General features: G+C 45.8%; 1 protein-coding gene across 1 annotated transcript in view; it reads left to right on the forward strand.

The window, feature by feature from the left end:
- Positions 1–876: 876 nt before the first annotated feature.
- Positions 877–12,382, forward strand: part of PARVA (parvin alpha) — a 49,027-nt gene continuing 37,521 nt past the window's right edge. Inside the window, exons 1-3 of the mRNA XM_077453590.1 lie at positions 877–962; positions 2,874–2,944; positions 6,215–6,317. Coding sequence (XP_077309716.1) covers positions 956–962; positions 2,874–2,944; positions 6,215–6,317 — 181 coding nt within the window. The 5' untranslated portion in view covers positions 877–955. The remainder of the gene's footprint in view (positions 963–2,873; positions 2,945–6,214; positions 6,318–12,382) is intronic.

The raw sequence follows: 12,382 nt of genomic DNA on the forward strand, positions 1-12,382 counted from the left end.
AGTATTGTGACACCTACCTTTACACGCACATGAACTTTAATGGCATCCCAGTCTTAGTCCGTAGGGTTCCATATTGAGTTGGCTCCGCCCTTTGCAGCTATAAGAGCTTCAGCTCTTCTGGGAAGGCCGTCCACAAGGTTTAGGAGCGTGTCTATCGGGATGTTTGAGCATTCTTCCAGAAGAGCATTTGTGAGGTCAGGCACTGATGTTGGATGAGAAGGCCTGGCTCGCAGTCTCCACTCTAATTCATCCCAAAGGTGTTCTTTTGGGTTGAGGTGCAGGCCACTCAATTTCCTCCACCTCAAACTCGCTCATCCATGGCTTTATGGACCTTGCTTTATTACTGTATTATTACTGTATTTTGTATTTTTATTTAAAGCAACCAATGCTTTGGATGTACCCGAATGTGACTTGGTATCACCCTCTTGCAGTCCCTGTAAAGCAGGGCTGGAGTGTAAGAAGCAGGGCAAGGGGCCAATTAGTTCACCTGCTGACAAGTTGCATGCTGATAGGAGGAGAGAGTAGACTGCCAGAGAAATGAGCTCGTCACGGCACTGCCTCTCTTCTCACTATCCAGTCATAGGCAGAGCTCCGAGGATGTAGGTTGAATGGCGCTGACCACCATCGAGTGCAGTGCTCCTCAACCCTGTCCTCAGGTACCTCCAACAGGCCATGTTTTGGGAATTTCTCTTAGATAAAATAGCTGTCCAAAATACCAAGCCATTGACTCTGATTTAAAGCACCCGTGCAAGATGAGGGAAAACCTGCAAACATGGCCTGTTGGGGGTACTTGAGGGCAGGGCTGAGGACCACCGATCTAGTAGAAGGAAAAAATAACATTATTTATGATTGTTAATTCTGTTTTCTTCTAGTATCGGAGCTTCAAGAAGAAGGCATTAATGCCATCAACCTGCCTCTTAATCCCATTCCATTTGAGCTGGACCCAGAGGACACCATGCTTGGTAAGTGTTTGTTGGTGTTGATTTGGGATGGGAGCGGGGGGGGGGGCATTGATAGGTCTATAGAAGATCTGGGGCTAGAGACCATAGCAGCGTAGTAAATTTGGGCGGGGCATACACATGTATATACAGTAATATTCATGTGTGTGTATATATCCCCAGAGAGCCCCCCCCCCTCCCCCACTTATATCAGGTCCCTAGAGAGCCCCTCCTTACATCAGAGTCCCCAGAGAGCCTCGTCCTTACATCAGAGTTCCCACAGGGCCCCCCACTTACATCAGGGTCCCCAGAGAGCCTCCTCCTTACATCAGAGTTCCCATAGAGCCCCCCACTTACATCAGGGTCCCCAGAGAGTCTATTCCTTACATCAGAGTTCCCACGGGGCCCTCCACTTACATCAGGGTCCACAGAGAACCTCCTCCTTACATCAGAGTTCTCACAGGGCCCCCCACTTACATCAGGATCCCCAGAGAGCCTCCTCCTTACATCAGAGTTCCCAGAGAGCCCCCCACTTACATCAGGGTCCCCAGAGAGCCTTCTCCTTACATCAGAGTTCCCACAGGGCCCCCCACTTACACCAGGGTCCCCAGAGAGCCTCCTCCTTACATCAGAGTTCCCAGAGAGCCCCCCACTTACATCAGGGTCCCAAGAGTGCCTCCTCCTTACATCAGGGTCCCCAGAGAGCCTATTCCTTACATCAGAGTTCCCAGAGAGCCTCCTCCTTACATCAGGGTCCCCAGAGAGCCTCCTCCTTACATCAGGGTCCCCAGAGAGCCTCCTCCTTACATCAGGGTCCCCATAGAGCCTCCTCCTTACATCAGGGTCCCCAGAGAGCCTCCTCCTTACATCAGGGTCCCCATAGAGCCTCCTCCTTGCATCAGGGTCCCCAGAGAACCTCATCCTTACATCAGAGTTCCCACAGGGCACCCCACTTAAATCAGGATCCCCAGAGAGCCTCTTCCTTAGATCAGAGTTCCCAGAGAGCCCCCCCACTTACATCAGGGTCCCCAGAAAGCCTCTTCCTTGCATCAGGGTCCCCAGAGAGCCTCATCCTTACATCAGAGTTCCCAGACAGCTTCCCCCTTGCATCGGGGTCCCCAGAGAGCCCCCCACTTGCATCAGGGACCCCAGAGAGCCTCCTCCTTATCAGAGTTCCCAGAGAGCCCCCCACTTACATCAGGGACCCCAGAGAGCCTCCTCCTTATCAGAGTTCCCAGAGAGCCCCCCACTTACATCAGGTTCCCCAGAGAGCCTCCTCCTTACATCAGGGACCCCAGAGAGCCTCCTCCTTATCAGAGTTCCCAGAGAGCCCCCCACTTACATCAGGTTCCCCAGAGAGCCTCCTCCTTACATCAGGGACCCCAGAGAGCCTCCTCCTTACATCAGAGTTCCCAGAGAGCCCCCCCACTTACATCAGGGACCCCAGAGAGCCTCCTCCTTATCAGAGTTCCCAGAGAGCCCCCCACTTACATCAGGTTCCCCAGAGAGCCTCCTCCTTACATCAGGGACCCCAGAGAGCCTCCTCCTTACATCAGAGTTCCCAGAGAGCCCCCCCACTTACATCAGGGACCCCAGAGAGCCTCCTCCTTATCAGAGTTCCCAGAGAGCCCCCCACTTACATCAGGTTCCCCAGAGAGCCTCCTCTTTATATCAGGGTCCCCAGAGGGCCTCCTCCTTAGATCAGAGTTCCCAGAGAGCCTCCCCCACTTACATCAGGGTCCCCAGAGTGCCTCCCACTTAAATAAGGGTCCCCAGAGAGCCTCCCCTCCCCTTGGGGACCCCTGCACAGACTCTGGGCTGTGCCCCAGATTCGGGGCTATAGCCCTAAAAGCCACCCCCTAGCGACACCACTGGATGAGAGGTTGGAAGGATGAACATTCCCTTTAATCCCTCTTTTCTGTTTTTGATTTGTAGAGGAGAATGAGGTGAGGACCATGATTGACCCGTACTCCCGGAGTGACCCCAGATTACAGGAACTCATGAAGGTACGTCCGTTTCCTATAGGGTTGCAGAATGAAAGTACCACACCACCATTCCCTGCTACTCAGCAGCGGCAGCCTGCATATGAGATGTCTAATATGGGTGGGCTTCGGTGGGTTTGCCTCCTTCCTTTTATCCCAGGAAAATTTCAGCGAGGTTTCCCATGGCGTTAAGGCCAGGTTCACACCGGAGCGATGCGGGAACGCCGCAAATCCGCAGCGTTTTCCCGCATCGCATGCCTCCCGCCAGCAGTTCACACTGCCCTATGCGGACTGCTGGGAGTGTCAGTGAAATGTTAATGACACCCCCAGATCAGTTCGCATATCGCAGTGCGATCTGCACACTCGCACAGGAATCGGATCGCATGGTGTGAACACCCATGCGATCCGATTCTGCTGCGGACCAAAAAAAGGGTCCCGTGCGAGTTTGCGGCGGGAGCGATGCGAATTCAGCCATACTATCTGTATGGCTGAACTCGCATCGCACAGAGATCGGATGTGATTTGCACTGCAGTGCGGCGCGAATCACATCCGGTTCTCGCTTCCGCAGCGGTGTGAACCCGGCCTAAGGCTGTATTAATCCAACAACATAAAATGTAATATATTGCAGCTTACCAATCATTAGATGTGACGGCTGCATTCGTTTTCTTCTTTTTTTTTAGGCTTTTTTCCCCCCTCTGTTTTCACCTGATGATCTGGCCAATAACACTCCTATTGTATTAGAGCACCACTCTGGATGAAGGAGCACAGGGGGCACCTTTGGACAGCAGCATTGTCAGTCTGTATTCGGATACATTGTATATATAGTGTAGTGGATATTTAGATACATTTTATATAGTGTATATAGGGGGATATTCGGATACATTATATATATAATGTAGGGGATATTTGGATACATTGTATATAGTGTATATGGGGGGATATTTGGATACATTATATATAGTATATATATATATATATATATATATATATATATATATATATATTCGGATACATTGTATATAGTGTATATAGGGGGATATTCAGATACATTGTATATAGTGTATATAGGGGGATATTTGTATACATTATATATAGTGTAGTTGATATTCGGATACATTGTATATAGTGTAACGGATATTCGGATACATTGTATATAGTGTAACGGATATTCGGATACATTGTATATATAATGTAGGGGATATTTGGATACATTGTATATAGTGTATATGGGGGGATATTTGGATACATTATATATAGTGTGTATATATATATATATATATATATATATATATATATTCGGATACATTGTATATAGTGTATATAGGGGGATATTCAGATACATTGTATATAGTGTATATAGGGGGATATTTGTATACATTATATATAGTGTAGTTGATATTCGGATACATTGTATATAGTGTAAGGGATATTTGGATACATTGTATATAGGGGGATATTCGGATACATTGTATATAGTGTAAGGGATATTCGGATACATTGTATATAAGGGGCTATTTGGATACATTGTATATAGTGTATATAGGGGGATATTTGTATATATTATATATAGTGTAGGGGATATTCGGATACATTGTATATAGTGTATATAGGGGGATATTCGGATACATTGTATATAGTGTATATAAATGGTTTGTCTTGGCTCTGTAACACATACATCTACGAGAGAACTTTTTTGGGGGGAAAGAAGGAGTGAGTGTTAGATGGACTAGCAGATTTAGATACACTAGCACGTTGAAGTCAAACTCCAGTTTACATTTTATAATCAGGTACAGCAAACAGTTTTCTTTTTTTTTTTTTTTTTTTTTTTGGGGGATAAAGGTTTTATATGAATAAATAAAAGTTGATCATTTTAAGCACCCCTGTCAGTGGTAAATGGTTTGTCTCCAGTGAGCTTTTCTGTTGAAAAACAACTGATTTGATGGCTGGATCACCAGGTGAAAATGGTCAATGGTTTGTCTTGGCTCTGTAAATCCCCTTTCACACTGGGGCGGGAGGTGCGTTGGCGGTAAAGTGGCGCTATTTTTACCGTCAGATTTGTGGCGCTATACAGCCGCTAGCAGGTTTTACCCCCGCTAGCGGCCGAGAAAGGGTCAAAACCACTGCAAAGCGCCTCTGCAGAGGCGCTTTGCCGTCGGTATAGCCGCGGTGCCCCATTGATTTCAATGGGCAGGAGCGGTATACACAACACTCCTTCACCGCTCCAAAGATGCTGTTAGTAGGATTTTTTATACCTTCCTGTCAGCGCACCGCTCCAGTGTGAAAGCCCTCGGGGCTGTTTCAGGTTTGTATGAAGCCAGCAGGTGATTCCCGTGGGCAACCAACACAAAATAGTGAAAAAGTTAGCTTTCGGGTGCAGTTGACCTTTAAAGTGGTTGTAAACCTCAGACATGAAATGTGAACAAAGCCTATCCCTCTATATCCCTCTATAGTGTGTAATCTTAATTGGGTGCTTAAAAACAAAACCCTGGATACTGTAATTCATGCGCCCGGTGCCCTGAAAGGGGCCGGACGCATGAATAGGGGGTGTCAGCCATGGATAGATTCATGCTATGCATGAATCTATCCATTGCATATAGGGGGTGGCCTGGAGAGAGGGGGCGGCGGCCGAGCCCCCCTAATGGGCCAAGAAACTAAAAAAAAAAAGTACAGCACACAGCCTGTGATTGACATCTTCATCTCTGTTCGTGCGCGCTGTGTGAAGGGGGTTTGTCCCTTCGCTCCAATCAGCTCTCAGAGCTCTCCTCACTGAGCGCTGCAGTGTGTAACTTCGGCTCTCCCTGTTTTCTGATATCTCAGACAAGCTGTATAAACTCTGCACTTTGAACGGCTGTAGAGAACAGGAGACAGCAGATACAACAGGTACAACTTATGTAGGAGGAATTGTTTCATCTCTGTGTATCACCTGAGGCCAGTTACTCCACCGGGTATATAGAAGGGTTTACAACCACTTTAAGTGATTTAGTGGGTTGAAGGTATGTTGTGTTGTGCTACTTTTTATTCAACTTTCAGACAACCTCTGCACTCCAGCTGCTGTGGAACTACAAGTCCCTTGAGGCATTGCAACTGTGAGAGCCACAGGCGTGACTCCCTGAGGCATAGGCATGATGGGTTTAGTAGTTTTTACCACAGCTGGAGGACCAAGGCTGCCTACCTCTCGGCTCTACATTGTCCACATTGTCCTATAAAATGGGGAGCTCACCTTTCTACGAGTAAAACGTTCCTTTTATTTGGCGCCTGCTAATGCCCATGGCTTTGTTTTCTCTATGTGCCCAGGTCTTAATTGACTGGATAAACGACGTGCTGGTTGGGGAGAGAATTATCGTAAAGGACCTCGCTGAGGATCTGTATGATGGGCAGGTGCTCCAGAAACTTTTTGGTAAGACGAACATTGTGCTAAGCCCGGAATTTTTGAAGGGTCAATTATCCCGATACAACCTAGTAAAGCAGGCTTTCCAAAATGTCTTAGGCAGGGACCTTGAAATTTTTTTAGCTCTTTAGGTACCCCTGCTGAAACCAATTGATTGGGGAAAAATGAGGGAAAAATGTCTCTTGCATTGGTGGCCAATGTAAAGAATGCTTCTTACATTTGTGGTCATTGGGAAAAATGCCTCTTACATTGGTGGTCAGTGGAATAAATGACCCTTTTACATTAGTAACCAATGGAAAAAAAATGACCTCCTTACATTGGTGGCCTGTAGGAAGACTGCTCCCCTTACATTGGTGGTCATTGGGAAAAATGTCTCTTATATTAGTGGCCAGTGGAAAGAATGACCAGCTAACATTGGTAGATAATGTAAGAAATGACCTCCTTACATTGGTGGCCAGTGGAAAGAATGAGCCCCTTACATTGGCAGTCAGTGGAAAGAATGAGCCCCTTACATTGCTGGCCAGTGGAAAGAATAACCCCCTTGCTTTGGTGATCAGTGGGAAGAATCATCATCTTATATTGGTGGCCAAGAAAAGAATACCCCCTTTACATTGATGGCCAATGGAGAGAATGATCCACTTACATTGGTGGCCAGTGGAAAGAATGTTCTACTTACATTGGTGGTCAGTGAAAAGAATGACCCACTTACAGTGGTGGCCAGTGGAAAGAATGATTCCCTTACATTGGTGGCCAGTGGAAAGAATGAGCCCCTTACATTGGTGGTCAGTGGAAAGAATGACCCCCTTACATTGCTGGCAAGTGGAAAGAATAACCCACTTGCTTTGGTGGCCAGTGGGAAGAATGATCCTCTTATATTGGTGGCCAAGAAAAGAATGGCCACTTTACATTGGTGGTCAGTGGAAAGAATGACCCACTTACATTGGTGGTCAGTGGAAAGAATGGCCCACTTACAGTGGTGGCCAGTGGAAGGAAGGATTCCCTTGCATTGATGGCCAGTGGAAAGAACGGCCCACTTACATTGGTGACCATTGGAAAGAATGACCCACTTACATTGGTGGTCAGTGGAAAGAACAGCCCACTTACATTGGTGGCCAGTGGAAAGAATGACCCACTTACATTGGTGGTCATTGAAAATAATTATTTCCTTACATTGGTGGCCAGTGAACAGGATGACCACCTTACAGTAGTGGTTAGAAATCCACTTTTACAGATGGCTAAAAAAGATCAGTGGTGGCCTGCAACTGGCTCCGCCACATGGGTGTCAACCATAGGACTACTCAGACCTTCCTGTAGCATGAGGATTGGACAGTGAAAGAGAATGATCACACTGATAAGGTCAACACTCTACTGATTCCAGCCAAATTCCCTGTCAGTAAGCAGAATGCCCCAAACAGGGGAAATCTTCTAAATTGAACCAGCGAACCCTATTAAAGTCTATAGGGACCTGAACAGAAAATAATCAAAAGTGCCCACTTTGAAGGCTTATAAACAAGTAATTGGGCATAAAATGGTTATGGGGGTCCGGGTACTGCCATGGGGGACATGTATCAATGCAAAATAATTTTTTTAAAACACTAGTTTTTTCAGGAGCAGTGATTCTTATAATGCTTAAAGTGCAACAATAAAAACAAAACTTCCTTTTGAATATAGTGCTGGGGGGTCCCCTTAGTCTGCCTGTAAAGTGGCGCATCCGTACGATGTATAGAACATGATGCAGCAGTCAGCAGGGAAGCCCATTTACAGCTGGCGACTCATCGGTTGTTAAGGACACCACAGCCGGCTTCCCTGGCCCCCTTCTTAACAACCAGCTTATACTGCTCCCTGATTGGGAAAAACTTTGCCCAATCAGGGCGCAAAATGCATTGTGCAGCACGCAGTGTACAGCTCATTCTTTTAGGAGATTGTTGTGCATACTCTATGTATAACTGTTGGGGAGGTGGAAAGATATAAATGTGTCCATGCACTCCTAACAATTAGCTGCACGGGGACCATTAAAGATTAACTCAACTGTTGTTGAGCAAAAAGCAGGGATTTTAACAAGCTTTGTTGCAGATTCCTGCCTTTTGTTATTCTGAAGAAAGAGCTATTTGTTTCCCTGTGTCCGTGTGCTAATTGAATGTGAATGGGAGCGATTTTATCATTTATCAGTCAGCTGCTGCACTTGCAGGGCTCTAATGAGGAAAGTGGCAGGGTCTGCATCTCTTTCGGAGCATTTCATCAAAAATTGTTGCAGGGGATGCCCAAAATCAGATGTGTGTATTAGTGCAGATTTCTGGGAAAATCAGTGAGCGAATCACACAAGCAGGAAATTACATATTTGGGGGCGTTCTGTATACCATCTGTGTACAGAATCCCTCCAGGCAGCCATATTGGGTTTAAAAGGATAACTAAAGTTCCTCTATTATTATTTTTTTTAAAACAAACATGTCATACTTACCTCCTCTGTGTAGTTGGTTTTTCACAGAGTGGCCCCGATCCTCCTCTTCTGGGGTCCCCCAGTGTCACTTCTGGCTCATCCTCTTCTCGAGTGCCTCATCGGAGAATAACTCTCCCTCACGGCACTCAGGCCGATGCACAGCCATGTCCTGTGTTGTGTCCTTTGACAGCAACAGGACTCAGCTCCCGCGTTATTGGATTTGATTGACAGCAGCGGAAGCCAATGGCTGCGCTGCTATCAATCTATCCAATTAGGACGTGAGACACCGACTGGACCGAGTGTGCTTGTCCCTGGTGCAGGAAGGATCAGGCTCAGGTAACTAAAAGGGGGGCTCTGGGGGGCTGGTGTATTACTAGAGGTTTTTCACCTCAATGCATAGAGGAACCCCTTTAAGGAAAATTACAGCGGCTGAAGATTGAGAAGGAAAGGTAATTTTTAATAACATTCAGTTGCAATATGACTAGAGGAGGATAAGGGAGCAGAGGGAGCTACACCATGTACAGTCTCTCACCTCAGGCAATATGGCCCGCATAGAGGATATGGAAAATAGACACAGGCGTAACAGTTGCAATATGACTTGTGTAACAATTGTGTATGCTAGATTATTTTTTTTTTATTTGCTAATTTTTTTTTTTCTCCATGAAAATGGAGTTACCCTCTAAATACCTAATTTTACCGCGCCATAGCCGAAAGACTGCTACAGCACAGCTCTCTCGTTCTGGGAGGGTGTCCATAGATGTCCTTCCAGAACCATGCGCTCCCTTGTGCGCTCCTCCGGCATGATCTGATCGCTCCCTTGTGCGCTCATACAGCACGATCTGATCACAAATCAGGGTAAAGGGCCAATCGCAGTGGCCCTTTACCATGTGATCAGCTGTGTCCAATCAGCTGATCACATGTGAACACACTTGCCGGTTATCGGAATTCTTTTCCTCACATGCTGTCAGGAGAGGAGAGTTGGTAACCACCAACTGTGACAGGCGACATGTACACAAATAATCAGGGCATTGGATGTAGGTGCAGCCCCATCAGTGCCCATCAGTGCTACCTATGAGTGCCTAACAGTGATACCTATCAATTCACATCAGTGCCGCCTATCAGTGCCTGTCAGCGCCGCCTCATCAGTGCCTATCAGTTCTGCCTGTCAGTGCCACCTCATCAGTGCCTATCAGTTCTGCCTGTCAGTGCCGCCTCATCAGTGCAGCCTCATCAGTGTCTGTCAGTGTACTTTAGTGCAACCTATCAGTGCCCATCAATGCAGTCTACCAGTGCCCATCAGTGCAGCCAGGAAGAAAATTCGTTATTTGCAAGATTTTATAACAGAAACTAAGAAAAACGTTTTTTTTTTTTAATTGACCTGGGCAAGAAGGGGGTTGACGTGCCTGGTATTGAAGTGGTTAAAGTTGACTTTTTTCACAGAAGGGATTCAAGGTTTCCTACATTATCTACAGGCTTTGGTTACATAACACAAATACCAGCTGATGGATCCTTTATATATGTCAAATTATTCCCGGCTGTTGTAAGGGCCGCATTATATGCTTGTGTCAATAAGCTGGGTGTATGGATTCCTCATTATCATCACAATTATTGCCTTCTCCACCCCCCCCCCCCCCCCACACTCCCTCCCATCTAACCTGTCCGTATCATTTAATGAAACCAATGAAGTCATTCATCAGTGCTGTAACCTTCCAGTGACCCAACGCATAAATGCTTCTCCCGAGAGCCAGGCTTCATGTTTCATCTATTATTTCCTCAGTAAAAATGTTAGTTGCATCTTTTCAAGCTTGTCTCAGAACCTGGTGACCCTGTCTGTGCTTAAGACTAGGCCCATTGATTTCCAATACGGCATCTTAAGGCGGTAGATGAAGGAGGATGCTAGTACGTCTGAGCTTTTAGCCTCTCCGCTTCCTCCTCCTCGCCGTGCTCAGATCTTTTTTTATCTTTCAGCCGCACCGTCCGGCTCTTCATCCTGCCATCTTGCCGGAGCCCACTTAGCATCGTGCCACTTCACGCTGTCTTTAATGTCGGTAGTCGGGAGGCTTTGGACATTTCGTCTACTGCTGCAGTATGCTATAGTCATTTGTCTGTGCGTCAGTTAATGTTTTATTTTTTTCTTCTTCCCCATACTTGGGATATTATTCGCTGCAGTGGACCTGCAATGGAATGTTCCTTCAATGAGTACACACTTGGGCCAATATCGTCTTTCAAAGATGAACTCCAGGCAGATTAAATCTGACTTGGATACCACCAGTTAAAATTGGCATATCCTTTCACTTAAATTTGACTCATCCTTTCACTTAAATGTCCAAACTTATATTTTGAATCTTCAAAGTGGTTAAAAACTTAAAAAATTTGAAGATTCAAAATATAAGTTTGGACATTTAAGTGAAAGGATGAGTCAAATTTAAGTGAAAGGATATGCCAATTTTAACTGGTGGTATCCAAGTCAGATTTAAAAACTTGGCATATCCTTTCACTTAAATTTGACTCATCCTTTCACTTAAATGTCCAAATTTATATTTTGAGTCTTCAAATTTTTTAAGTTTTTAACCACTTGCAGACCGTACCATTTTGCTGGTCAAAGACCAGACCACTTTTTGCGATTCGGCACTGCGTCGTTTTAACTGACCATTGCGCAGTCGTGCGACGTGGCTGCCAAACAAAATTGACGTCCTTTTTTTTCCCACAAATAGAGCTTTCTTTTGGTGGTATTTGATCACCCCTGCGGTTTTTATTTTTTGCGCTATAAACAAAAATAGAGCGACAATTTTGAAAAAAACGCATTATTTTTTACTTTTTGTTATAATAATTATCCCCCAAAAATATATAAAAAAAATTTTTTTCCCTCAGTTTAGGCCGATACGTATTCTTCTACATATTTTTGGTAAAAAAAATCGCAATAAGCGATTATTGATTGGTTTGCGCAAAAGTTATAGCGTTTACAAAATAGGGATAGTTTTATAGCATTTTTATTAATTTTTTATTATTTTTTTTTTACTAGTAATGGCGGTGATCAGCGATTTTTTATTGTGACTGCGACATTGTGGGGGACCCATCGGACATTTTTGACACATTTTTGGGACCATTGTCATTTATACAGTAATCACTGCTATATAAATGCAGTGATTCCTGTGTAAATGACACTGGCAGTGAAGGGGTTAACCAGTGGGTGGCAGTGTAGGGGTTAAGTGTTCCTAGGGGTGTGTTACTAACTGTGGGGGGGTTGGGCTTTCATTTAGTGAACACTGATCTCTGCTCCAATCACATGGAGCAGAGATCAGCATCACTAGTTGCTAGGCAGAATGGAGAAATGCTGTTTACACAGCATTTCCTCCATTTAGCCGCCCCGTAAGACGATCGCGGGTATGCCCGCGGCAATCGAGTCCGCAGGTCCCGCGACCGGACTCACGGGGGTCCCGACCAGCGCGGGAGCGCGCCGCCGGCGGCGTGCTCCCGATGGCAGGGCGGCATTGAAGATTGGACGTACCTGTACGCCAATATGCCTGCCCGTGCCATTCTGTCAACGTACATAGTCGTGCGCTGGTCGGGAACCAGTTAATCTTCAATTTTCAATCTTTCGATTTTCAATCTTCAAATTTTTTAATTTGACTTATCC

The sequence above is a fragment of the Lithobates pipiens genome, unplaced genomic scaffold (assembly GCF_037356315.1).
Source record: "Lithobates pipiens isolate NorthernLeopardFrog02 unplaced genomic scaffold, aLitPip1_a1.2 Scaffold_24, whole genome shotgun sequence".
NCBI lineage: Eukaryota > Metazoa > Chordata > Amphibia > Anura > Ranidae > Lithobates > Lithobates pipiens.